The sequence below is a fragment of the Phyllostomus discolor genome, chromosome 1, assembly GCF_004126475.2.
Source record: "Phyllostomus discolor isolate MPI-MPIP mPhyDis1 chromosome 1, mPhyDis1.pri.v3, whole genome shotgun sequence".
NCBI lineage: Eukaryota > Metazoa > Chordata > Mammalia > Chiroptera > Phyllostomidae > Phyllostomus > Phyllostomus discolor.
The window spans coordinates 90,301,540-90,326,423 of record NC_040903.2 but is presented as its reverse complement, the minus strand read 5'-3'; the positions used below and the strand labels follow the sequence as shown (position 1 = coordinate 90,326,423).

Sequence of the window (24,884 nt, the reverse complement as noted above, 5' to 3'; positions counted from 1 at the left end):
TCAGGGCTCTAAGTATTTATTTCATAAGATTCTATATCTTTATCAAACCACCTGTTCCTGCTTGTGTTTATGAAGCAACTCCATGGTCTCAGCTCAGTAGACATGTGAAAGGGAAGCTCCAGGCCACCTCACAACACAGACCTCCTGCCACTTAGAATCTCAAAACGTCAGGACAGTTCGAATGCTGAAATGTAAAATGATCATATTTAGTGATTTGGCCCATACATTCCAAACAAGAACAGTTTAAACAATTATCCGTCCTATCTGTTAGAGGAAACTTCAGGTAAATTCTGTTCTTGGAAACCCTTCAGGCCCTGAGGGCCATACCAATTAATTTTCTTTCTCATGAGTCTCTGATAAGGGCATCTGAGATGATTCTTGAAGCCTCAACACAACTGTACCAGGTCGACAAAGGCTGAAGAGAAAGTATGCATAAGGCTGGGAAGGTGTGAACAGGAAAGGTAATCCACTGTGCTTAGACTTCTGGATGCCTAGGAGATTGTGGAAATAGGAGAGACCTACACCCTGGCTCCATCCCCACAGCCTGGCACTGAGGCTGCAGTCCAGTGGGTGCTAAGTTCTCAGCTGTGTATGGCTGGCTATGTTAACAAATGAATAGTAAAGGCTTTCAAAACCACGAGAAGGCATTGACGTTTTGGGCAACTTGAGTTTTAGCAGCTTAATGAAGGCCTGAGCACTATGGTAAAACACAGAAGGCAGGAGATCTTTCTGTATTAACACGCCCAGCAGAGAGGTGATTGGACTGAACTATGTAATGCTCTGGGCAATGGAGGAAGCAAGGGAGGAGACCCTGGGAGTTACATGCTTCGGGCTCAGCATCAGTTTCCATGTGGTGGGCAAGAGTGAAGGAGTCAAACGTGATGCTCTGTCTGTAAAAGCAGAAATGTGACATTATTTGCTGAGATAACAGGTACTGGTGGAAGAATTATTTGGGGTCAAGTTGATGCAAGCATAGCACTCAAGTGAAGCTATGTAGAGAGCAGTTGGAAATGAAGTGCTTAGGTTTACAGGTATAAAAGTCAGTTTGTGATACTGGGCGCAAAACTTCTGAGAGCAGACTTTGTGTCTCTGGGCATTAGTTAGTAACTCTTGTGAAATTGGCCATATTAAGCAATTTGTTTTGCCTAACTGAGTAAAGGCTGTTTTGATAGTTTAACCCATTGTTTTCTTGCTTAAGAGGAGTTTGAGTGTATGTTTATAATACAATGACCTGGTAGTCAGGATCAGATGTAGAAGACCAGACAACATTGAAAAAGCACTCAGGGGAAAATTAACTGAGAATTTGGATCTCAGGTCAAAAGCTGCTTTTGCTAATGAAACCCAAATCTTTGGCACATAGCAGGTTTTTGATAAATATTTACAGACTCCAGTGAATAAAATTTCATGTCATCTTTGTAGAAGGCTCTCTGATTGCTCTTCTAGATGTCATAGTTGACATTTGTATGAATTTTTCATATTCTACATCTACCCTTGCCCCACCCTCAGAAGCAACAAGAGTAGTGACGAGAATGCCCATGTTTGCTGGGCTTGGTCAGTGGAATTTTGAGCCTGGTGAGAAGAGCACAGGCTTTGCATTGATTTTGCATCCTGGTGCTGCCTCTATAAGGTCTAGCAAGTTATTGATTTGTTTTTCACAGTCTCAGTTTGTTCAACTGCAAATGGTAGAAATAACATGTGACCTTTAAGGATTGCAAGAAAGCACATTTAAAAAAGCACTTAGACACTGTATAGAAAATTTTGTGGTATTTTTTGAAGAAGTTAGCATCTTTATGATGAAATAAAAATAGCTATAATGAAATCAACCCAGTGTAGAGAACCAAGGTCCAGAGGATTTTAAAAAATTGGTTAATATAGGACAATGATATAGGAAGTCTTAAAAAAGTAATCAGCTATACCAATCTTGCAAGGGTAAAAAAATCAGAAACAGGGGGGTAATGGGGACATGTGTAATAGTATCAACAATAAAAAATCAGAAATAAAATACAAGAGAAATGGGTACATTTATAAGTATCAAAATTTAAAAGCCTGTGTAATGAAGACAAGATCACCATAAAAAGCCAAGTACCTTTGGCCTGAATAGAGCAGTTCAAATCCTTCCTGAATTTTTTTGAAAGGTAAACCATGGGTTATCAACTGGTCCAGGTCAAATTTCCCTGCCAGGAAGTCAGTCACTATTTTTGGAACATCATCTCTACTTTTCCAACCTGTAAATAAGCACATATTTTCTCTTTAGACTTTATTAAACAATATTTATATTTTATTATATTTGTATCTTCCCTCTTTTGCATTTTTACCTTTCCCTCATGTTGATCTCTTCTCAACATCACACAAATAGGCTGTTCTTACCTCTTAAGAATCTATTCTCAATCACACACCAATATACTATTCTCCCAAAGGCCAAAAAAAAGAACAAATGAAAAACCTTTCAAGGCCCCATATCTCCTTCTAGTCAATTCAAATTTCTGTTGCTTTTTTATGAGTAACTTCTTTAGTTTAGAGAAAAAAAATTCATCTCTGGTTCATTGCTTCCAGTTCCACTGCCCACTCTGCCATTCTCGCTTGCGCCCCCTGGGCACCTGCAGCTGCAGCTCTCCTCAAGGTCATTGTGACAGGGATGAGGCTCAATGGGAGGCTGAAACTTGTTCTCTTTCCACATCATTATCTGGGGCACAAAATGAGAGGCTACTTGGTACATAGGTGGTTCTTTGCTGGCTCCTTAGAGGAAAGAAGACTTGAACTGACAAACAGATAGAGATATAAGTTGAGACACCTCATTTTGACTGCGTGATGTGGGGAGATTACAAAATATCAGGATATTAAAAATACAACTCAGTTAATCAGTGAATATCTATTGGGTGTACACTAGTACCAGGCAGCGAGCTGGGAATATAGCAAAGTAAAACATACCAGACCCCTGCCAGCAGGAAGCATGGGGACCCTCTCACTTTACTGCAGACACTGACATGAACAACCCAATGCAGAGGACTTTCTCCAGTGATGCACGAGGAGAAAACATAGAGGAAATGAGCTAGGCAGGAATCTTGGGAAAGAACATTTCTGGGAGAGAGCAGTGTAAATGTGAAGGCATTGAGGTGGAGAGTTGGCATGTGAGAAGGGCATGGAGGGCAGTGTGGCTGGAGCAGAGTGAGAACAGAAGAGGAGCAGCAGCTGGGGTCAGGGGCCAGATCAATGAGACTCTGGCCATTGAATATTTGGGGATTTTATTCTGAACAGGAAAAGAAGCCATTAGAGCAGCAATTTTCAAACTTCTTCCTATCATGGCACACATAAACTAATTACTAAAATTCTGAGCACACCCAAAAATACCTATCTAAAATGTATATATAGGTATAATTTTGACAGATTTACAAGAAAATATATTAATAGTAATTATCTACCCTTTTGCTCTAAAGTGACTTTGAAAAAAGTCAGGTGCTTATACATGTATATAAGATTTCTGGTACCAAGAAAAATAACCCAATCAGATGCAACCTCATTATGCCACATGACCAATAAAAACCAACTCTGTTATATGACACCTGTTGTTGTGTTGGCTGTTGTCATTTTTCTGATAATGTAAAGGAAAAGAAGTCAGTGCCTCTGACTACGTAGTCAGGCATTGCATGTTTTAAAAATTCGTGCAGCACACCAGTGTGCCACACACACTGGCTGAAAATCATTACATTACAGAATTTTGAGAGAGGTGTGACCCAATCTTACCTCTTCTGAAACAGTCACACTCGAGTTGCTCTGTGGGGAATGTTCTATGTAGGGGACAAGAGCAAGTGCAGGAAGACCATCTAAGAAGTTACTGTGACAAAGGAAGGAGCTGATGGTGGCCTGGACAAGTGATGGTGAGAAATGGTCAGGTCCAGGGTAAACTTTGAAGATAAAGCCAACAGGATTTTCTGAACTATTCACTGCATGAGAGAAAGAGTGCAATCCAAGGTTTGGGGCCTGACCAACAGGAATGATGGAGCTGTCACTTACTGAGATGGGAACACTGCTGGAGGAGTAGGTTGGGGGCTGGGGTGGGGTGGTGGCAGGCAGAGAGGTTTGGGGCAGGTTAGGCTTATGCGTTTATCAACTATGCAAGTGGATATGTCAGGTGGGCAATTGGGTATACAAGTCTGTAGCTCAGGTGGAGGTCTAGGCAGAAGATGCAAACTTAAAGCCATGAGACCAGAGGAGATTACCTTGGAAGTACATGTAAGTAAGGAAAAGTTCTGAGCCCTAGGACACACAAAAGTTGGAGATCTGAAGATGTGGAGTCTCCAGCAAATATTCCTGGAAGGAGTGACAATTGAAGTGCAATGAACACATTTTCATATATGTTCTTGCACATATTGAGAAAGTGGACTTAATCAGCACTTCCTGTCCTCTAATATCATTCCCATAGAGAGATTTCTGGTCCCTATCATTCAGGTCCTGGAGAAACTTGAGTTGCAAGTGCTACAATTAAAAATGTGCCCACCAATATTAGCCCTAACTCAAGGTGAGGAGGGATGGGCAATCATCTTTTGTATCATTGTGGTCACAGTCTCAGGTTAGATCACTTCATACCAATCCTTGGAACAAAGAAATTTAAGAGAGGTATGATGAGACAATTGGCTTCTCTCACTTTTGAAAGCAACAGTTAAGGCAGCCCTCCTGGGCCAGAGGCTCTGCTGCACTTACCTCCAAAAATGCACCCCTTCCATGTGCGTCCAGTGAAGAGCAGCATAGGGTCATAGGTGAGCATTTTGGTTGCTGGAGGAGCACCTACCACCACACTGGTCCCGTAGTTTGAGTGGCAGGATGCAAGGGCATCAACCTAAGTTTAAAATGAAGGAAGCTGTTTGTTCCTTCTGTCTCATAATATCTCATAGGCTCATAAGTGCCTATATACTCTCACAATCCTAGTAGTTAGTTTAAGTTTCCAAGTCATGAGGTTAAATAAGGCCCATACATCTTTTGTTTTCTGCTTGTGTCATAAAATTCTCAGGACAACTCTAGTCTTAATTTAGCCTTTCATACATTTGTGCTTTAAGGCAGATGGCAGAAATTCTTGTGGTTAGTGTTCATGGAATTTTCATTGTGCTATGGGTTAAAGCACAGGGGAAACTCCTGTGATATTTTCATATCAGTATCACCATTTCAGATAAGCCTTGGAAAGTCATCTGATCTAAACTAAATTGAATTAACTATACTGATTCAATTAGCTTATTTTTTTAAGTTTACTGTGAAAATAAAATACTAAAATGTGAGTTAAAGAAGTCTTTGGGATTTTTTTTTTAGATTAACCCCATATTTTCTGGTCATTTGCCAGTCTGGCTCTTCATTCATAACTTTGGAATAGTTGCTAGATTGTAGCAATGGATGATGACATTTATCAGACATTAGTGTTCATCAATATATTACCTGGAAGTCAACAGGCACTAACAATATATCCAATATTGCATGTTGGCTCTGTAAACATACAACCTAGAATGCTATTTGTTGGTATGGAGTAATTCTAGGTCTCACTGGGAAAGGACTATGACAACAATGGTAAATTAAAGACTAATTATTCATAAATTATGAATGGTACTAAAGTGAATCAAAGCTCCTACTCTGTCATGTGCAGGACTGGCTTTGTCTCACATTTCCGAGTCTCCTTTCCCTCCCCAGGCTGGGGCTCCCTCATCCAGAAGCTCTGCACCTGTTTCTACATGGAGGCTGGTGCTGCTGGCTGCCACAGTGGAGCCATGTTTGAGAAGTGGAAGGCTCCTACTCCACGGGAATTCAGGCAAAACAAAACTCAGGTGTAAAGAGTGAGAAGTTGGCTACATCATGGATTTGGGGGAACAGATTACCAATTTGGAATAGTCTCTTTCCCCCGGATGTCCTTATTTCTCTTCAGGAAGTCACTTTGTGCTGTTTGGCTTACTGAAGTATAATAGATGGGATCACCTTTGCCAATAAAATCCCATACACACACAAGGAACTGAACACACAAAAAATGGTTTAGATAGTTGATTATCTTGAATGCTGATCACATGAGAGTGGTGTGATGTGACACTTTGGTCACTCAGACCTGCTCACTCAGACCTGCTCATAAGCTTTTGACTTTTTCAGCAAAATTGCTTCATGATTATCAGTTTTCACCTAAGGGCTATTTCCATAGTTATTTGTTAATAAAGCTATGGAAAATGAGTTTTACCTTGTGTGATTAAATAGCTTGTGTATTGTGTGGTGCCCTAATCTTGTTTCTTACCATTGTGTCAAGACGCCCAACAACTTCAAAACTGAAGCCCACGTTGTTGCCTGTCATTTCTGACAGCACCTCACTGATGGGCTTGGTAAAGTCCTTGGGGCAGATGCACTCTGTGGCCCCTACAGCCATGGCCTTCTCAAATTTGCCTTTGTTGAGGTCAATTCCGATGATCCTGGAAGCACCAGCTGACTTACAGCCCATGATGACTGAAAGGCCAACTCCTCCCAGGCCAAAGACAGCACAGGTGGAACCTGGGGTGACCTGTGGAGAGAAAAGTTTTGCAAATGCTAGCAGCAGGATAAAAATTTAAATCTATAAAGTATCTGCAATATTAGGAACACAACATTCAGAGGATGTTAGAATTGGATCACTTATTCTGATGATAATGCCACAAAGAGGACTACAAATGGAACATCTGACAACAGAAAAGGAACAAACGTAGTATTTGCTAAGTAAATTAAAAAAATTCTTTATAAAAGGGTCCATCATATAAAAGACCTTTGTAAAGGGAGTTTTTGCAGCCTTCCAACTTTATCTAATTTCACAGCAGGATTAAATAAGCACAAAGGTCTCCGTTATTTTTTCTTCTCCACAAAGCTATGTTAAATCTGTTTGAGATTCTGGTCTGACTAGCATTTTCTTGATAAACATAACTCTGAGTTATTTTTTAATAAATTGGTTTGTCATCAAAGCCCACCCTCTATGTTTTAATTAGATGATCCATATGTAGCTCCAGGAAGGAAATGTAGTTAAATCATTTTTTATATTTTTACCCTGTACTATTCTATATTACAGGAGGGTCTATCCAAAGGTAATTTTCCTCCTAGGGGAACCCTAAACATCAGGTGGCAGGAGACCCGAATACAGGAAACCCCACAGAATGGGTACAGCACTCATTATGATACTTTCTTCTTCCTTCTTTCCTTTCCCTCTCTCCCTTCCTCCTTCCTTCCTTCTTCCCTTCCTTCCTTCCTTCCTTCCTTCCTTCCTTCCTTCCTTCTCCACTCCACCTTCCTCTCCCTCTTTCTTCCCTCATCTTTTTTTTTGGCATTATCTTCTCTTGCAGAAATTATCTAAAGAAGTAACTTGTGTGTGTATATGTATGCATGTATTTTGAAATGTTTGCACCTATAAGTAGAGATTTATAGAGAACTACTGGGGTGTTGTACTCACTCTCTACAAGTTTTAATTTCAGATACAGCATCCTAATCTTTCAATTTCATTCCTGAATTTGGAGCTTTGAAATCAGTGCAGTCATTCTCTCAAGTATCATTCAGTCATTTATTCATCCATTCAACAAACTTTATTGATGGATTCCTTGATGGTCAACATTTTACAATTTTACACCAGAAACTAAACAAGACATTCTAGGCCTTTTTTTCCAGTTTATCTACTAGCTTAATTGTCTTGATTTGAGATGGAATCGTTTGTTGATGGTCAAATTTCAGGTTCTTGTTTTAGGTACAGAAATTTATGATTCTAGATTTGTTTGCTAAGAACTCATTCAGCCTTCCTTACTAAATCCCCAGTAAGCCTTAGACTCTGGTAGCCCTGGAGTACAATCTTTCTGATCATTAAGGAATTGTAGCACTAAACACTTCTCCCTAGGTCCTTGATTCTTGACTTTCTTGTCACCTGCCTCTGAACCTTTAAGGGGATTGTGGCCCCAATGTCTGGTAACTTTAGATTGTTCCATCTACTTCCCACTAAAAAAGAAACAAAACCCAACAACAACAACAAACCAACAACTTCTCTCCCTTTTCCAACTTTCCTGTTCTAAAGAATGGGAACTGAAGATTAACATCTATAGTAAATTATCACATGATTACTATGGATGAAAACAATTGTTTAAAATAAAAGTGTTAAATATAGGTTATTTTAAAATATTTTTTAATTTAAAGTATAGGAAGTTTCTGCTTTTTGCTATTGTTTTTCTTCCCTGTTCTGATCCCCTTAGTGTTCTTTAATAATGGTCTCTGTGTCACCATTCCAGAGGTCTTCAGGAATGGCCCCAATTGGCTCCTGGGGGCTAACTTTGGACTCTTTGGAACATCCTGCCTGATGCAAGTGTCTTTGTGTACCTGAGACCTGTGCCGTGCCAGACAGTTTATGCAAACACTGTGGTTTATGGTAAATGAAAGCCTGGGGTTTTGAGCCATCAGCTTGACCTCTGGTGGTGCAGGGGTCTGAGTAGCTGAGGTCAGTCATGGGAGTGCTGCATGCCTGCATTCCCCAAAAGAAACCCTGACACCAAGACTTGAGTGAATTTCTCTGGTTGACCAATGTGTGTTGTCATACATTGTTCATGGGAGAGTTAAGCTCTGTACTTGGGACACCACTGGGAGAAGACAACTTCAAGCTTGCATCTGGTCTTTAGTGGACTCTGTCCTATGTGCCTTTTTCTTTGCTGGTTTCAACCTGTACCCTTTCTCTGTAGTAACCTGGAACCACACGTGTAATAACTTCTGAGTTATATAAATTCTTCTTGTGAGACATTGAACTAAAGGAGGGTTTGGAAGACTCCCAGCACACCCTCATATTAAACTTATATAAGTTTGACCAATTTTCAAATAGGCAAAGGCAAGAATGTATGTCCCTTTAATTGATTTGCCTTAAGATATAGCTTCTAAGAAAAAAATATACCTAAAGTAAAGAATGTATTGGTTCATAGTATATTACTCAAGTACTAATTTGGTATTAATATATCAAATACTATATAAAAGTTATAAGTACTAATGTAAAACTATATCCAATGTCTCTTCTTTCACCTCTATCTTGGTAGGAAATTCTTTAGAATTTTTTTCAGAAAAATTCTTAAGTAAAACTTCAAAGAGACCCTTGGGAAGAAATGTTCCATCTCCAAGATTTTCCAAAGAAATTTAGAAGCAAGTGGAAACTAAAATATTCCACTGATATGTGCATGCATGTCAATGTTATACATTCATAGACCTCAGAATCCATGTCTGGGAAAAACTACCTCCCTGGAGTTTATCATCTAATAAGTAAGACTAAAGATGTAATGAGACTCTGATACTTGGGACACACCCTATTCATGAACAACATTCTCTTGAATGATGGGAAGAAGTTTCTGCTTACATAGAATAGACAGAAAAACAAGAACTTCTCTGAGCAAACAGGTGACTGTAAACTGAGAGTGATGTTAGGAAATCAACCACAGGAGGGTTCATGAGAAGAGTGTGCAGACAATCAAAATAGCATGTGTAGATACCTTCATGCACAAGCAGCTCAGCAGGCTTGCAGATGTTGAAATAAGTAAACGTGGTATGAGATGAGATTGTTCCAAGTATGAACTACTGAAGGATTTTGGCATAAAACTAATGTGGTCCAGTTTATGTTTTATGAAATTACATTGGCTTATAAATGGAAAATTATTGGAGATGGTCAAGAAGAGTAATGAGGACAACAGAAGGGAAGCCATGGCATGTGTCCAGTCAAGATGGAATGATGAGACTTCTGGCCAAGATGGAGGCGTAGGTAGACACACTGTACCTCCTTGAACAAACAAAATAAGGACAACAACAATTTAGAAACAAAATAACAACCAGAACTGACAGAAAATTGAACTGTATGGAAGTCCAACAACCAAGGAGTTAAAATACACACATTCATCCAGACAGGTAGGAGGGGCAGAGTCAGAGGCCAGGCAGAGAGGGGTCACAGCAAGAAAAGCAGTGGCTTGCAGACCCTGGGTGCACAAGGCAGCAGCTGATGGACCCCTTGTGCACAAGAACCCCGGGCATCCAAGATGACAGCGAGCCGACCCTGGGTGCTCAGGTGGCAGCTGGCAGACCCCTCGTGTAGGGTGGCAGTGGGAAGATCCAGCGAGGCGGCGATCGTAGAGCGGGGGTGCGGCATGCTGACCTGGCAGTTCCACATTCATGCGTGCAGATAAACCAGGTGAAACTGGGGAGTGAGACAGACGGCGCAACCTGGGCTCCAGTGCAGGGAAATAAAGCCTCAAAACACTGATTGAAAACATCTGTGGGGTCGAGGTGCCAGGACAGACTCCCAGCCTCACAGGAGAGTTCATTGGAGAGACCCACAGGGTCCTAGAGCATACACAAGCCCATCCACACGGGAATCAGCACCAGAAGGGCCCGTTTGCTTGAGGGAAGCTGTGGAAGGGACTGAAATCCAGCAGAGAGCAAAACAAGCACCACTGTTCTCTCTCGGACCTCTACCCCACATACACCATCATAACCCAGCAACTGGGTTGCCCCACCCTGGTGAACACTTAAGGTTGCACCCTTCACTACATAACAGGCATGTCAAGAACCCCCCCCCCCCAAAAAAAAGGCCCAAATGGAAGAACAGATCAAAGCTCCAGAACAAATACAGCTAAGCGATGAAGAGATAGCCAACCTATCAGATGCACAGTTCAAAGCACTGGTGATCAGGATGCTCACAGAATTGGTTGGATTTGGTCACAAATTAGGTGAAAAAATGAAGGCTACGCTAAGTGAAATGAAGGAAAGTGCACAGGGAACCAATAGTGATGGGAAGGAAACTGGGACTCAGGTCAATGGAGTGGACCAGAAGGAAAATAGAAACAACCAAACGCAAAAGAATGAAGAAATGAGAATTCAAAAAAATGAGGAAAGGCTTAGGAACCTCCAGAACATCTTTAAACATTACAACATCCGAATTATAGAGGTACCAGAAGGGGAAGAGGAAGAGCAACAAATGGAAAACTTATTTGAACAAATAATAAAGGAGAACTTCCCCAATCTGGCAAGGGAAATAGACTTCCAGGAAGTCCTGGAAGCCCAGAGAAGTAGGACCCAAGGAGAAACACACCAAGACACATCATAATTACATGAGCCAAGATAAAAATAAAAGAAAGAATCCTAGAAGCAGCAAGAGATAAGGAGACAGTAATCTACAAAGGAGTTCCCATCAGACTGTCAGCTGACTTCTCAAAAGACACCTTACAGGCAAGAAGGGGCTGGAAAGAAGTATTCCAAGTCATAAAAGGCAAGGACCTACATCCCAGATTGCTCTATCCAGCAAAGCTTTCATTTAGAATGGAAGGGCAGATAAAGTGCTTCTCAGATAAGGTCAAGTTAAAGGAGTTCATCATCACCAAGCCATCATTATATGAAATGTTAAAGGGACTTATCTAAGAAAAAGAAGATAAAAAACATGTATAGTACAATGACAGCAAACTCACAGTTGTTAACAACCACACCTAAAACAAAAACAAACTGAGCAAACAACTAGAACAGAAACAGAAGCACAGAAATGGAGATCACATGGAGGGTTAGCAACAGGGGAGTGGGAGGAGGAGAGAGGGGGAAAAGGTACAGAGAATAAGTAGTATAGATGGTAGGTAGAAAATAGGGGGAAGGCAAGAATAGTATGGGAAATGTAGAAGCTAAAGAATTTACGACACGTGGACTTGAACTAAAGAGGGGGATTATGGGTGGAAGAGGGTATACAGGGTGGAGTGAAGTAGGGGAAATGGGACAACAGTACTAGCATAATCAATAAAATATTATTTTAAAAAAGATAGAATGATGATAATATATTGAAGGAAATGGAGAAATTTACAATATACCTTGTACATAGGGTTAATAGGACTTGCTCTTGGATTTCATCTAAGGTGGAGAGGAAAGAAAAATAATGAAGAAAATTGCAATGGGCAATATATATTTTAGGGGCAGGGAATAAGAAAGTTAAGAATTCAATTTTATACCTATTCAGTTTGAAATACTTCTGAGACATCCATACAGAGGTGTCAGATAGGGATTTGGATCAAAGAATTTGGAGAGAGTTTGAGTTATTTGGAGTCAATTAACATACATAGTTTTTCTAAAGACTTTGGAGTTGATGAGAACACCACAGTAAGGGAGTTGCCTGGATTGCTTGAGGGAATGGCTGGTGTATTATAAATTACACATTATTCTACTTTCCTCTTGTACTTATTAAGAGTAACATAAATTGAGTCCAAATATGCATTCTTAAAACCTCATTTGTATACAAAAAAGATAATAAACTGGAATTTTATTTTGCTGAGTTGTTCTAAAAGATAAAAAAAATACTTCGTTCATATGTTCATATTATATACCAGCTACTATGAATGGAATTGTGTTCCTTGCAAATTCATACATTGAAGTCTTAACCCCAGTACCTCAGAATATGATCTTATTTGGACACAGGGTCTCTGCAGGATTAACCAAGTTAAAATAAGCTCATTAAGGTGGGTCATAATCCAATATGACTTCTGTCCTTCTAAAAAGGGGAAATTTAGATGCAAAGACTGGCAGAGCTGAAGAATGACGTGGAGAGCTGCCTGGAACACACCCTTCACTCACAGCCCTCAAAAACACCAGTCCTGCCAGTATCTTGATTCCAGTCTCCAGAATGTGAGACAATACGTTACTGTTTGAGCCACTCAGTTTGTGGTACTTCACTATGACAGACCTGGCAAACTAACAAACCAACATTGATACTTATTTTGTGTAAGAAAAAAGATGAGTTTCAGAATCTAAATTTTAAAATTTAGAAGTCAACCTGAAGGAAATGTAGAGAAAACAAAATTAAATATAAAAATCTTATTTTCACTTATTTAGAAGTAAAATGTCTAATTTGAAATTTTAACTTTATCTTCAGTTGGTTTGAAATTGTGTAGAAATAGCCTGAATATTCAGTGTTTTCAAAAATCTTTAGGATTCAAAAAAATCATTAAAAAGAGGAAGAAACTAGCCCATCCACCTTCTTACCTTGCCAGTTTTAATAGCAGCTCCATATCCCGTGGAAAACCCACATCCAATTAAACAGACTTTCTCAAGAGGAGCTGCGTCATCAATCTTAGCAACAGCAAATTCATTCACCACCGTGTACTCAGTAAACGTACTGGTGTTAGCGAAGTGGTACACTGTTTTGCCCTTGCATGTAAATCTGCTAGTGCCATCATCCAGTACTCCATGACCAGCAAGGCTATTTGATACATCAAATACACATGTCATTAATTCAATTCAAAATTAGCATAGGAACAATTTAAATGGAATTAGAACAAAAATTATTGAAACCTACTCAGTCTTAATGCAAAGGTTTCCATCTGGGTTGCGGCAAGCATTGCATTCTCTACATTGAGGCAGAAAGAGGGGGATGACTTTATCACCTAGAGGAAAACCATCATGATATAAGATGTTGGTCTTTAACATTAAAATATGAAATAAATGAATGTGAGTTAGCCCATGCCACATGCAAGTATTTTAAAGTTTATAAATATCATAAGATTTGCTTGGTAAAGGCTGACACTGCCAAATTAAACTTCACTCTGATGGGAGGGAAGTGGGGAGGGTTGGTGGGGGGGCTGGATTGGGACTAAAAGGGAGAAAACTGTATTTGAACAATGATTAAAATAAAATTAATAAATAAATAAATAAATAAAAATAAAAATGAGGAGAGCCTAAAAAAAACTTCACTCTGTATCATACATTCTCCTTGTATCCTTTTATTTTTCTAAATTGTGTTAAGGTTCTGTCTAATAATCTCTAGTTGTGCTGTTTCCTTTGATGGGATAAACAGACCCTGCTTATCTCATACTCTGACTTGATATGTGCACACCTGGTTTCACTGTAGTCACTCCATCTCCAATGCTCTCCACAACCCCAGCTGCTTCATGTCCCACAATCACGGGAAACCTAGCCAACATTACTCCTTTAATCACATGGTCATCTGTGCGACAGATTCCTGTGGCCAAAATCTGTGCTCAAAAACAAGAACATTGCATTAACCAGCACACTGGTCACTTCACAGTTGAGAGGATATTTAACTCACTCTTGAAAAAAATATAATTATTTATTCATTGTGGTTGCCTAATATATAATTGTGTTGACTCACAGAAGACTCTGAGCCTAATACCAACCATCATTCATGATCCCTCTCACCAAGGGATTTACAACGTTGCTGCCTCTGGCTCTCCTGTGAATCTCAGTGCCTGTCCATAATAAAGCAGTGCTCTTGTGAGGGGTGCAGATGTTACTATGTGGACAGCACGTTAATAGATTTTTTATAGCCAGACCTTCCTAAAACTCTCTTAATGAAAGGTAAAGGGAATGGTGTGCACAAACATAAGTGCAGAGCAAAATCTTACTGTTACTACAGCACACAGGTAACAGGAGATGGACAAAGAAGAACTGGCAGCGACACCTATTCAACAAGCTGGTAACCAAACCAGTGGTTAGGCTGTGTCCAAAGGACTCGGGGAAGCACTCCAGGAAGCAGTCATTTCTTCAGGTACAAATGAGTTTCTCATTCTTTGGGAAAGGTAATCTCAATACTATCTGACTTCCAGTCATTAGTTACAATTACTAACCATTTTACAAAAAATCAGAATCATGTCAATACAAATTCAACAAATAAAAGTTTTAGTAGAGCTGATTAGTACCATCATTTTAATGAATAATTGCCAATTTAACCAATAAACAAGAACCAGTAAGAGAATTAATATACAAAATTTGAGAAACCTTATTTAAGAATCCATCCTCACAACAATGATATACTCAATATTGGTGTGATAATACGTTAGGCTCATGTAATCTAAGGCTCATTACCTTAATACGAACTTCTTTCGCCTTTGGTGGGGCAACTTCTATTTCCTCAATGGAAAGGGGATTATTCGGCTCCCATAACACAGCTGCCTTGCATTTAATAACCTAAGTAATTGGTGAGAGTTATAATGGGTTATAATTATGTCTTCACAAATACAGATTCCACAAATAATAAAAATATGGACAAAAGCTTTTATATAACATTCTAATTTGACCAGGATGGTTTTCACTGAAGACTAGAATTGTAATCTTTAGAGATCATCTTGTGTGCACCCGTGTTTGGTGTATGAGAAACGTGGCCCAAAAGATTAATCCATGGCCACGTGATGCCTGAGGAGCAGGGCTGGACTAGACCTGAGCCACAACCCTTTGCATTTATTGCTGTGGTCACATAATATTTCACTAAATTAGGTTCTTGTACTACATTTCAAGTTAACAAAACTGTCATCTTTGTATCACTTATCCACAAGGGCAAATTTATAAAACCGAAGATGCTGCTGATTTTTCTACAAGAATTTAAGCCCATATTTAAGTGCTGTATAATCATGTAGCAGTGGGGAAGAAATTAAAAATTAGCATGGTAGGGATGAAGGGAACCACAAACATCATGAAGTACATAGACTGGGAGTTCCTATATGACTCAGTCTGAGTTTTGCATCTCTGTACCCCTATTTTACACCTAACCCAGTTTTTGCATCTCATTGGGCCTTAAATGCTTAAAGCAAAAAATGGCAAAACTAAACATTTTTGATACATATAATGCTTAATTAAATTTATAAGGAAAGCATGCAGACATCCATCCATTCCTACTACTCCTGCCCTCCCACACACCACACTCACACCCAAAGATTCATGCAAAGAATGTAAATAGGAAAATGCAACAAATTAATAAATATATAATGCAGTATTTTCTCCTCAGTTATAAAAAGGTTTTTTGTTAATAGAAATAATAAAATATAATTCTAAGTCCATAATAACTTTTTTGTTTAACAAGAACACACAGTGCTGTAGAAGGGGCGGCAAATGGGCAATTCATTAATATTGACACCTTTTTCTTTGTCGTAGATGATCATATTTTCTTTTTGGTAACTTTATTGAGATATATTTGACAAACAAAATCCTTTGATATAGTAAGGACTATACATTGTTGTTGTATTTATCACCACAATCAAGCTAAATAACTTATCCATCATCTCTACATAGTTACTAGGGCGTGTGTATGTGTGTTGTGTTGTGTGTGTGTTGAGAAGATGTAACATCCATCCTTTTCAGAAAATTTCAACTATTCCATGAAATGTTGTTAAGTATCATCACCGTGTTGTACACTACAATACCAGAACTTATTCATCTTGCATAACCAAAGCTTTGTACCCTACTTAAGAATATCTACAAAGAGTAGACTGGTGGATGCCAGAGGGGAGTGGGGTTTGGGGGTACTAGATGAAAAAGGTGAAGGGATTAAGAAGTGCATATTTAGCCCTGGCTGGCATAGCTCAGTGGATTGAGCTCGGGCTGCGAACCAGGCATCACAGGTTCAATTCCCAGTCAGGGCACATGCTTGGGTTGCAGGCCATGGCCCCCAGCAACCTCACATTGATGTTTCCCTCTCTCTCTCTCTTTAAAAAAAAAGAAGTACATATTTGTAATTACAAAATAGTCTTGGGCTTATAAAGCATAGCATAGGGAATATAGTTAGTAATGTTACAGTGACTATGTGTGGGGCCAGGCAGGGGTTGGAAGGTGTGGAGTGGAGGAAAGCTTGGTGAGTATGTGATTGTTCAGCCACTGTGCTGTATCCATGAAACCAGCCTGTGATAATGTTCAAGGTGGACTGTAACTGCAAAAAAACATTAGAATTTCTGCTATACCAAGTCAAGTCGAAGACAATGACAATGGTCACATCATTTCCTGACAGAGTACTTTACTCTTTAATTGATCTATAAAGTGCAGTTTTTAGAATTTATCAATACCAGTTTCACTCATAAATTAAACTATTTAAAGTTTAAACAGAGGACTATCTTGACCACTCACCCTATAATTTTATTTTTAAAATCTACCTTAAAAATGCTAACCTCAGAAAAATCTTAATGTATATTAGAGGTTAATATAGCACTACTTATGAAAGGAAATATATAACCAGTATGTGTAAACAAACATGTAAGAAATAATAGAAAAATGATGAAATAAATTGTGATAAATCTAGAAACTAGAGTTACAAATTTAAAACATGTTTACAAATTTAAGTAGGAAAAGTAGGATAAAAATATTTATAGTGTGAGTATGACTACATAAAATATAGGTGAAAACATGTAAGAAGGGAAGGACAAACAAAAATAATGGTGGTTTTAGGATGTAAGGGTATGGTTGATTTTTTTCCCTCATATTTGCCAATTGTTTCAATTTGTTAGGATGATTATTGTCATAGGCTGGATTGTATTATTCAATGTTCATATGCTGAAGTCCTGACCCCCAGTACCTTGGAATGTCTCTGTATTTGGAAACAGAGTCTTTTAAGAGATAATTAAGTTAAAATGAGGTTATTAGGGTGAGCCTTAATCTGATATGACCCATATCTGTATAAGGACACAGGCATGTGTAGAGAAGACCATGTGAAAACAGAAAGAAGATGGTCATTTACAAGACAAGGAGAGAGGCCTCAGAAGAAACCAACCTTGCTGACACCTTGAGCTCAGATGTTAGCTTGCAGAACTGTGTGAGAAAACAAACTTCTGCCATTTAAACCACCCAGTCTGTGGTATATTGTTAAGGCAGCCCTAGCAAACATTTACTACAAAAAGGGGAAAAAGTAATCCCCAATGAAAAGGTAGCCCCTGTTCTCATGAGCTACACTGAAACACCAGAGCAACTTGGGCTATACATAACCCTTATGCAAACCACACTATTGCATAACTATCTCTATATCAAAATTATTCAAGTTTTATGCTATACCTTAAATTTTACATTGTATTATTAATTATAATTAGAAAGTGTTTCCTTGAGCCTACTGAGTTCTCCGGCATTGGAAATATTCAAACAATGGTTAGATATCTACTTTGTAGAACTTGAGCATCTGTTGGCTGGATGGAGTCACAAATGTTTAAGATACCTTTCAACCATAAAATTCATTAGCTTCTGTGGGTGCAGTTGCTAGCTTCTAGAGCACAACATCAATTCCCCAATTAATCTAGTTTTGCTGGGTTCCTGACCCAAACTAGAATGTTCCTATTCTATTTCTACACAATTACAGGAACAAAGATTTCTAATTCTAACATTATAGAGTATTCTCACTCATCACATTACCCAGACTTCAAAGGCATCTTTGTTGTTTTATAAACCTTAACGTAAGCTAAAGATGAAGTTGCTTAAATTAAAACAAACAAAACAAACAAAAGCACTTAACACTATAAAAAATTGTCTACATTTAAAACAAGGAGCTGGCAAATGAAGAGAAAATGCCGAAGCTATTTCTAAAGTCATTGTCAACTCTGTTTCTTAAATAAGAAATGAACTTTACTACAATATATTCTTGTTTTTAACAGTTTTAACTTATTTTTTGATAAAAACAATATCTTTATCAAGCATAATACTTTGTTGTCTACTTTGAATTCCAGAATTAGCATTTTCCCATGATTAACAGCAGGAAAAGCTTTTCCCAACAGCTGGGAATGAGCCCGGCCTCCCAATGAACTAGAGGTGAATGCAACGCATGTAAATGAGACCGTTGAAAGTCTCCTTATGGAAACATTTTGCTTCCCAGAACAAATGCCTAACTATCCTGCAATCAAGTTACTACTAATGTCAGTATAAACCATATTTCTCCATTTCCCATCAATGTCTTACTGAAAAACTTTCCAGATACTCTTTTCATTGGCACCCTGATAGGCTCTCTCCAGTGTCTCCTCCACAGGCACTTAATTCCTCAAGAAATATCCCCAAGTAGTCAATTAATTTTATGTGTTCAAAGTTCTAAAAGTTAAAGCCACAATATTAAATCAAGATCATGAGGTTACAGAAATGTTCTGCTTACTTTTCCAGCAGTGCCCATCCTGTCTTACTCTTGGTTCTGTAGTTCAGTAAACAGATTTTTTTCTCATTGAAGTTCAGCTCACTCTGCTATAATTAACAGCATCTTATACCCTCAGATAAATAGCCAAAAGGTCCGCCTTCAAAAATATGACTCACCGCCTCCAGGACTTTCCAGTGGTACATGAGCCTCACCCTTTGCAGAGCAAGTCATGAAAATAAATACAGAAACTTATGATGAAACCAATGGCAGAGATCTAACAAGGACAGAATAGTCAAACCTACTGAAAAGGGCTGAAAGCATTCTTATCTTCCTTATATTTGGGGATATAGAAACAAGTCAGGTTAGTTGAGTTCAACATAACACATGAAAAGTGTTTTGTGTGCTTCTTCAGCTGCTCTGCTCAACACAGCTGATTATAGGGATGTGCTTGTCTGTCTGTATTTGTGCTCTACTTTGTCCTGCAAAAACTCGATATAGTTTGTGAAAAAAACATATAATAAAACATAAATGGCAATAGGGCCAAGGATGTGTAATCTAATTAGAATAGAAGGTACAGGTTGGGAAAGGAGAACTGGGGGTACATAAAACACAAGATGTGGACAACCGTGATTTCTAGGTGTCTGGGGGATAGAAAAGGATGTAAAACTTGTTGCCCCTGCACATGGACAAAGCACAATCTGGATACAAACCCCCGTTATACACAGAGATGTCTCATTTGATTGTATAGTGTGCGCACAGAGGGTGCATAATGTAGGCAGGAAGAAATCTGAAATGCAGCCTGCTTACTAGCTCTTAGAGGCCAAAGGGATTTCACTTACTTGGGCAAGTGCTCAAAAGCACTTCTGAAGTACCTGACACGAATTTCCTGAATTTACTGCCGGGATTGATGTGGAGTGTCCAAGACAGATTTTATTAACTGTAGTATTTGCAGCACACTGCCACACTCACCTCCAGGTAAATTCATTCTATGCGAAGACACTTTTACGCTGTGGACTGAAAGGGTTGGGCAGGTGTTCCACATCTACACACAATAGGGTTTAGACTATGGAACATTCTTCAGGTAACAGCTATGAACAGAAATTTGTTCTGAAAACTGTTGTAAGTTTTACCACAAAGATCTCTCTCAATGTAATATAGTAAGTGTAGTAGGTCCAATTTAACATATATTTCTGCCTAATTCAGAGCTGGCAATTAAAATTAGTTCTGCTTAGTCATAGCCAAATTAAAAGCACTAGGTGAAAGTACTGCCAGTCCGTGAGGCTTGAGTGGGAGCCACTGTTTTAGCTGCAAACACTGATGAAGTCAGGCCCATTTTATTCTGAGTCCCAACCTTTAAACCAAAGAAACCAATCTTTATCTCAGTGATGAAAAGATGTTTACTTACGGACAAGGGCAAAAGAGTACCAACATAGTCAGTGCCAGAACAAACACAAAAACACTCATTTGGTGAACTCCCTCTTAAGATCTTGGCACAACCTTTTAGCACATTAATATAAAAAAAGTTTTACAAAAAATAGTGTTAGTGAGTGAGATTTCATATCTGTATAATCCTTATGAGCCTAATCCATTGTGTTGTGACCTTCCAAGGCTGGTCTGGTCCATGGTATTCATGCAGACAGAAAATATCCACGGAACTGCCGGGTTGTCTGGATGTCTTTATTCATGGGTGGGTGAGGCACACACGCTGCAAGCTGCGTGTGCATCTGCATGTCTCATGTCTTGGCCCTTGCTTTTCAGTGTGGCACCCATCTTGGCACCTGTCCCCTTATGTGTCTCATCATCATCACCCCCAGCAGGGAGTCCCTATCTATTTAAATATCAGAGGGGAACAAAGCCAGCAAGATGCTAGAAATTACATAACATAATTCTGTGCATGTGAGTCCACTTCATGTTGGAGGGACAGTTTATTGGACCCAGTTTCAAGGCTATGAGAATGCTACTTATTAGGCCCCTTCAAGGCTGTGGGAACACTGTTTCCCTCAGCTACCCAGACACCTGGGTGAGGAATCCAGATTGCCTTTACTTACCCTACATCCCTTCTCAGGGAGAATTGCTTGGGTGATATAAATGCCAAAAGCTGCAACTTGGAAGGTAACCTATTTTTAAAAAGTTGAGCTAAAAAAGTTCACCGTTGTGTTGGAGAATAAAGCATGTCAGTCCTAATTTTAGGTTTGCAGAAATTGCCAGCTGACTCCCTCTTGTAAACCTTTTCACAGTGTTTCCATGAAATTCTGGGGTCAAATCTCCCAGGGTACTGAATTTTCTAAAGCTATGAGCCTGGTGCCACTCCAAAAGTTTCCAAAAGTCTCCAAAGAAACATGCAAATCTCAAAGTATCCATGGAACTCTAATTTCCTCAGGACAGAATATGCCAGGAAGGACTTTGAGAAGTATGATACAGGAGTAAGGGCTGTGGTGTCAGATACACCTGGTTCAGGACCTGGAACATGCATGCCCTCAGCTGCCACATTTGTAAAATGGGAATAATAATCCGTACATTGTATGTGTGTCCTGGGGATCAAGGTGAAGCACTTCCTATATGGCCTGGTTCAGCAGCAAATAAGATTATGATTAACTTGGTTCCCACTGGTAACTAAATGTTTAGATTTTTAAAATATTTAAAATGTAGCTACTGGGGGCAAAATGGCCAGGAGTCCAGGCTCAGTGGAACTGTCTTAGAGAAATCAATAATGTGGTCCCAGAGCCTCCAGGATTTTCTAAGAACTTGAGGCTAAGAATCCTCTGCACCTGCAGGTGCTACCAGAAATTCAGGTGGAATCAAAGGAGCACAGTATAATTCACATGTGTGTTTGCCCTGGACTGAGGGTGTTCCCAGGATGCAGGAAAGTCAGTGCTAAACCCAGGAGAGTCCAAGCAAATGGAGACTGTCATCTTATGCACGCTCTGCTTCCCCTGAAGTCCATGAGTGTGTGTGATCCACAGAGTCATGTCAGCTTTGAGTGCCAGGCCTCCTGTTCACAGCCCTGATCCTTCACCCTCAGTAACAGCCTTCCATCATGGACACCAACTAGGACCCTGTTGGCCCCAGGCTTCAGGATGACAGCAGGGAAGAGAGATGGTCACTGGAGTCAGAAGAACTAGGTGAAACATCAGCTCCAGCAGTGACCAGGAAGAGCTAGTGGCAACACACTATGTGCTCCAAACTTCACAACTTCAAGGCTTGTCATGAGCCTAAGGGAGGCCATGTGTGCCAACCTGCTTATTACACTGTCACACGGTCAGAAAACAAAAATACAATAAGTTGTATCTCCAAGACTGAGTACGAAAAGGGCCTTTGTGTCACAGGAAAATGAACCTTAGTTTATTGCTGAATCATTCTTAGTAGCAGAAATAGTTATGCAACTGTAATACTAAAGAACATTCAACTGCTAGTCACCCAGGATAACCATGAACACTAACAACTGTTGTTCTGCTTCAGCCAATGCCAAACATTCAGGGTGGGGTTGTATCCTGGCCTTTGTTCCTACAGTTTTCTCTCTCCAACACTGCAGCTCAGCTGGTTGCAAGCTGAAACCCGTCCTTCCATCCTTGAGCTCTGCCAAGCCCCATGAGGGTGAGGCCTTACTGGAAAGAAGGGCTGGGGTAGGGTTTCTGCAGCTCTGCCCTGGCAGATTTTTCTAATCCTTCAGGCCCCCTGCACCAGCTTTCAGAACTGCTGTGTGTGAGATTGTGCTGGGCAGTTTCAGAAAATTTTCCTGTGCACTCATACCCTGCCCATGAAGAGAATCCAAAGCAGATTTTTCCTATGTCAGAGAACTTCGTCTCTCCTTTTGTGAACTCTCCATTGTGTTCAGCCCACCACCTGAGTATGCTGGCTGATGAGAGTTTCCATTCAAGGAGATCAGAATTGTGGAAAAATATAAATCCCAGTTGTTTTGTTCCCCTCATTACTTCCCTGGATATGCACAGAAAATAAGTCAAGGCAGCAGGGCTGGCTGTTGGTTCTTCATTACAGAGAGGAGCCTCGAGGCTCTTCCTCACAGAGGTCAGGCCACAAATGGGCACAACAACTGGGAGTGTGGCTAACGACTGGAAAGCAGAGGCCTTGGGAAGAAGTCAGACATGGCTCTGGAAGGCACTGCATGTCTCACACAAGTTGTGATCTGTTCTCTTTTGGCATCTATTTCCAGAGCCCCCCTCAGTGCTTGTCTCAGTAGAACATAGAAACTCCAGAAGGTCAGCTCAAAGTGGCTGCAGACCACATCTCCACTGCAGAGGTCCCTGTGGAGTCAAGAGGGCACTTGCAGAAGTCCCTGGGGCAGCAGCAGTGTGGTGGGTCAGGGAAGGCCTGTGTGCAACCAAATGTGCAACCAAAGTTCACACTTTGTAGGAAATGCCACCAGCATCTGCTACCCTTTTAAGATTGCTACTGTATCCTTTATCACTTTTTTTGTTTTATTATGAGGGTCAAATACAGCATCTTTAAGCATTGGCTTATTTTTTCCAGTTTTTCTTAGAGGACATAGTTGCAGCACTTTCTCACTTCTATGTCACCTAAAAAAATGAAAATGTGTGAGCGTAAAACACAGAGTGCCTCTAAGTGGTAACAGTGAAATGAAGAGTTCAATTGAACTCTGAGATGAAGAAGTGGGTCCCGGTCTATAGTAAATACAGGGCTCCTCAGCCAAACTCACTCAGGGGCGAAGAGCCCAGGGTGTTATTAAAGACCTGTGGTCAGGCTGAACTGTGGCCCTGCTTTTCTTTCCTGGTCCTAGGAATGAAGTTATGTGACAGGATAGAGCTGTATGACAGTGCTCACAGAGGGACCGGACCTGGGATTGAATAATGTGGGAAAGCTAGTGGCTAAATTGAGGTCTGAGTTATAATCCTGTAGGAAATGACTAAACTGAGAACATGTGTGTGATTTGTACTTGATTACTTCAACAAACAACTTCTGATTTTTAAAAAGGTTTAATTATGCTTGAAATATAGTGAATTTATCTTCCAAATTAAAATTGTTTAATAAAGGGTTTGGTTTTGATGTTGTTGATGTCACTTTCTTTCATATTTGAGACCTCATTTTGTATATGTAATGTGAACACTCAAATGTTTGTGAAACATTTCAGTGCTTTATGGAAAAAGTGGAACAGAATATTTTATATCAGAACATATTTGAAAATCAGAGATATGATCAAATTTATGCCAATGTTAAAGAAGGAGAGTAGAAAATATCTTGGTCAAATCATGCTCTGAAACTTCCTCTTCATAACTTTATTAATAGTACCTAATATTTATTGGCTCATTAAATCATTATCTTATTTGATATTCATATAACACCTGCAAAGTAGATGGTATTATTAAGCCCATTTTAGAGATGAGGAGTAAAGACACAATTTAAATAAACCTCAAAGGTAATCTCAAAGGGGAAAATGATATGCTACTGAGTGACATGAGAACTATGGGTCAGTTGTGGAAGTGTTTATAAAACAGCTGAACAAAGGGGAGGGAGGAGAAGAGGAGAAAAAAGTGGGGAGGAAATGAGCGAGGAGCAAAACAAGTGGTCTGAGTTCTGACACCATCTTGTGTGTGCAGCCATCATTTATGGCATGAAGCACCCTATATGGTAGTCCCATAGCCCTAAATCCAAGGAGCAGAGAGTAGTATGAACCTCTATTGTCTTCCCCACCCCAACACCCACACACACACACAGAATCAGCCTCAGCAAGGAAGAAAGGGCTTGTGAACACAAAATACTAGGCACATCGAGGCTAGCTGGGATGAACAAACTCTTGGGTAAACATACTTGCTTATTATCCATGTTTCTACCTCCTCATTTTTTTACTAACTGAATCCTCAAAGACCCAACCTTTCTTTCCATTGTCATCATTACCTGAGTCTCTGTAGAGCCCAAACTGGCAAATTTAGATTGAGGCAAAACAGACTAGGATTTGTACTTCAGAATTATTGACTAGGAGGTTTTGGGCAGATAACTTAATTTTTTTAAAGGTTTTATTTATTCATTTTTAGAGAGAGAGGACAGGAGGAAGATAGAGAGGAAGAAA

At 39.7% G+C, this 24,884-nt stretch overlaps 1 protein-coding gene and 1 long non-coding RNA gene across 2 annotated transcripts in view; one reads left to right on the top strand and one right to left on the bottom strand.

Annotated features, from left to right (window-relative positions):
- On the bottom strand, nucleotides 1-18,997 carry ADH7 (alcohol dehydrogenase 7 (class IV), mu or sigma polypeptide). The gene is made up of 9 exons (XM_028506392.2): nucleotides 18,863-18,997; nucleotides 14,839-14,940; nucleotides 13,850-13,988; nucleotides 13,313-13,400; nucleotides 13,000-13,216; nucleotides 6,257-6,517; nucleotides 4,699-4,834; nucleotides 2,087-2,225; nucleotides 1-184 (listed from the first exon to the last, which is right to left on the bottom strand). The coding sequence occupies exons 1-9, from the start codon at nucleotides 18,878-18,880 to the stop codon at nucleotides 160-162; spliced, it is 1,125 nt and encodes a 374-aa protein (XP_028362193.1). The 5' UTR covers nucleotides 18,881-18,997; the 3' UTR covers nucleotides 1-159.
- The window catches only part of LOC118500630, a 28,909-nt gene extending 5,123 nt beyond the window's left edge, over nucleotides 1-23,786 (top strand). The window contains exons 2-3 of the long non-coding RNA XR_004903205.1: nucleotides 5,671-5,804; nucleotides 23,598-23,786. This is a non-coding gene — a long non-coding RNA (uncharacterized LOC118500630). The remainder of the gene's footprint in view (nucleotides 1-5,670; nucleotides 5,805-23,597) is intronic.
- Nucleotides 23,787-24,884: the final 1,098 nt, after the last annotated feature.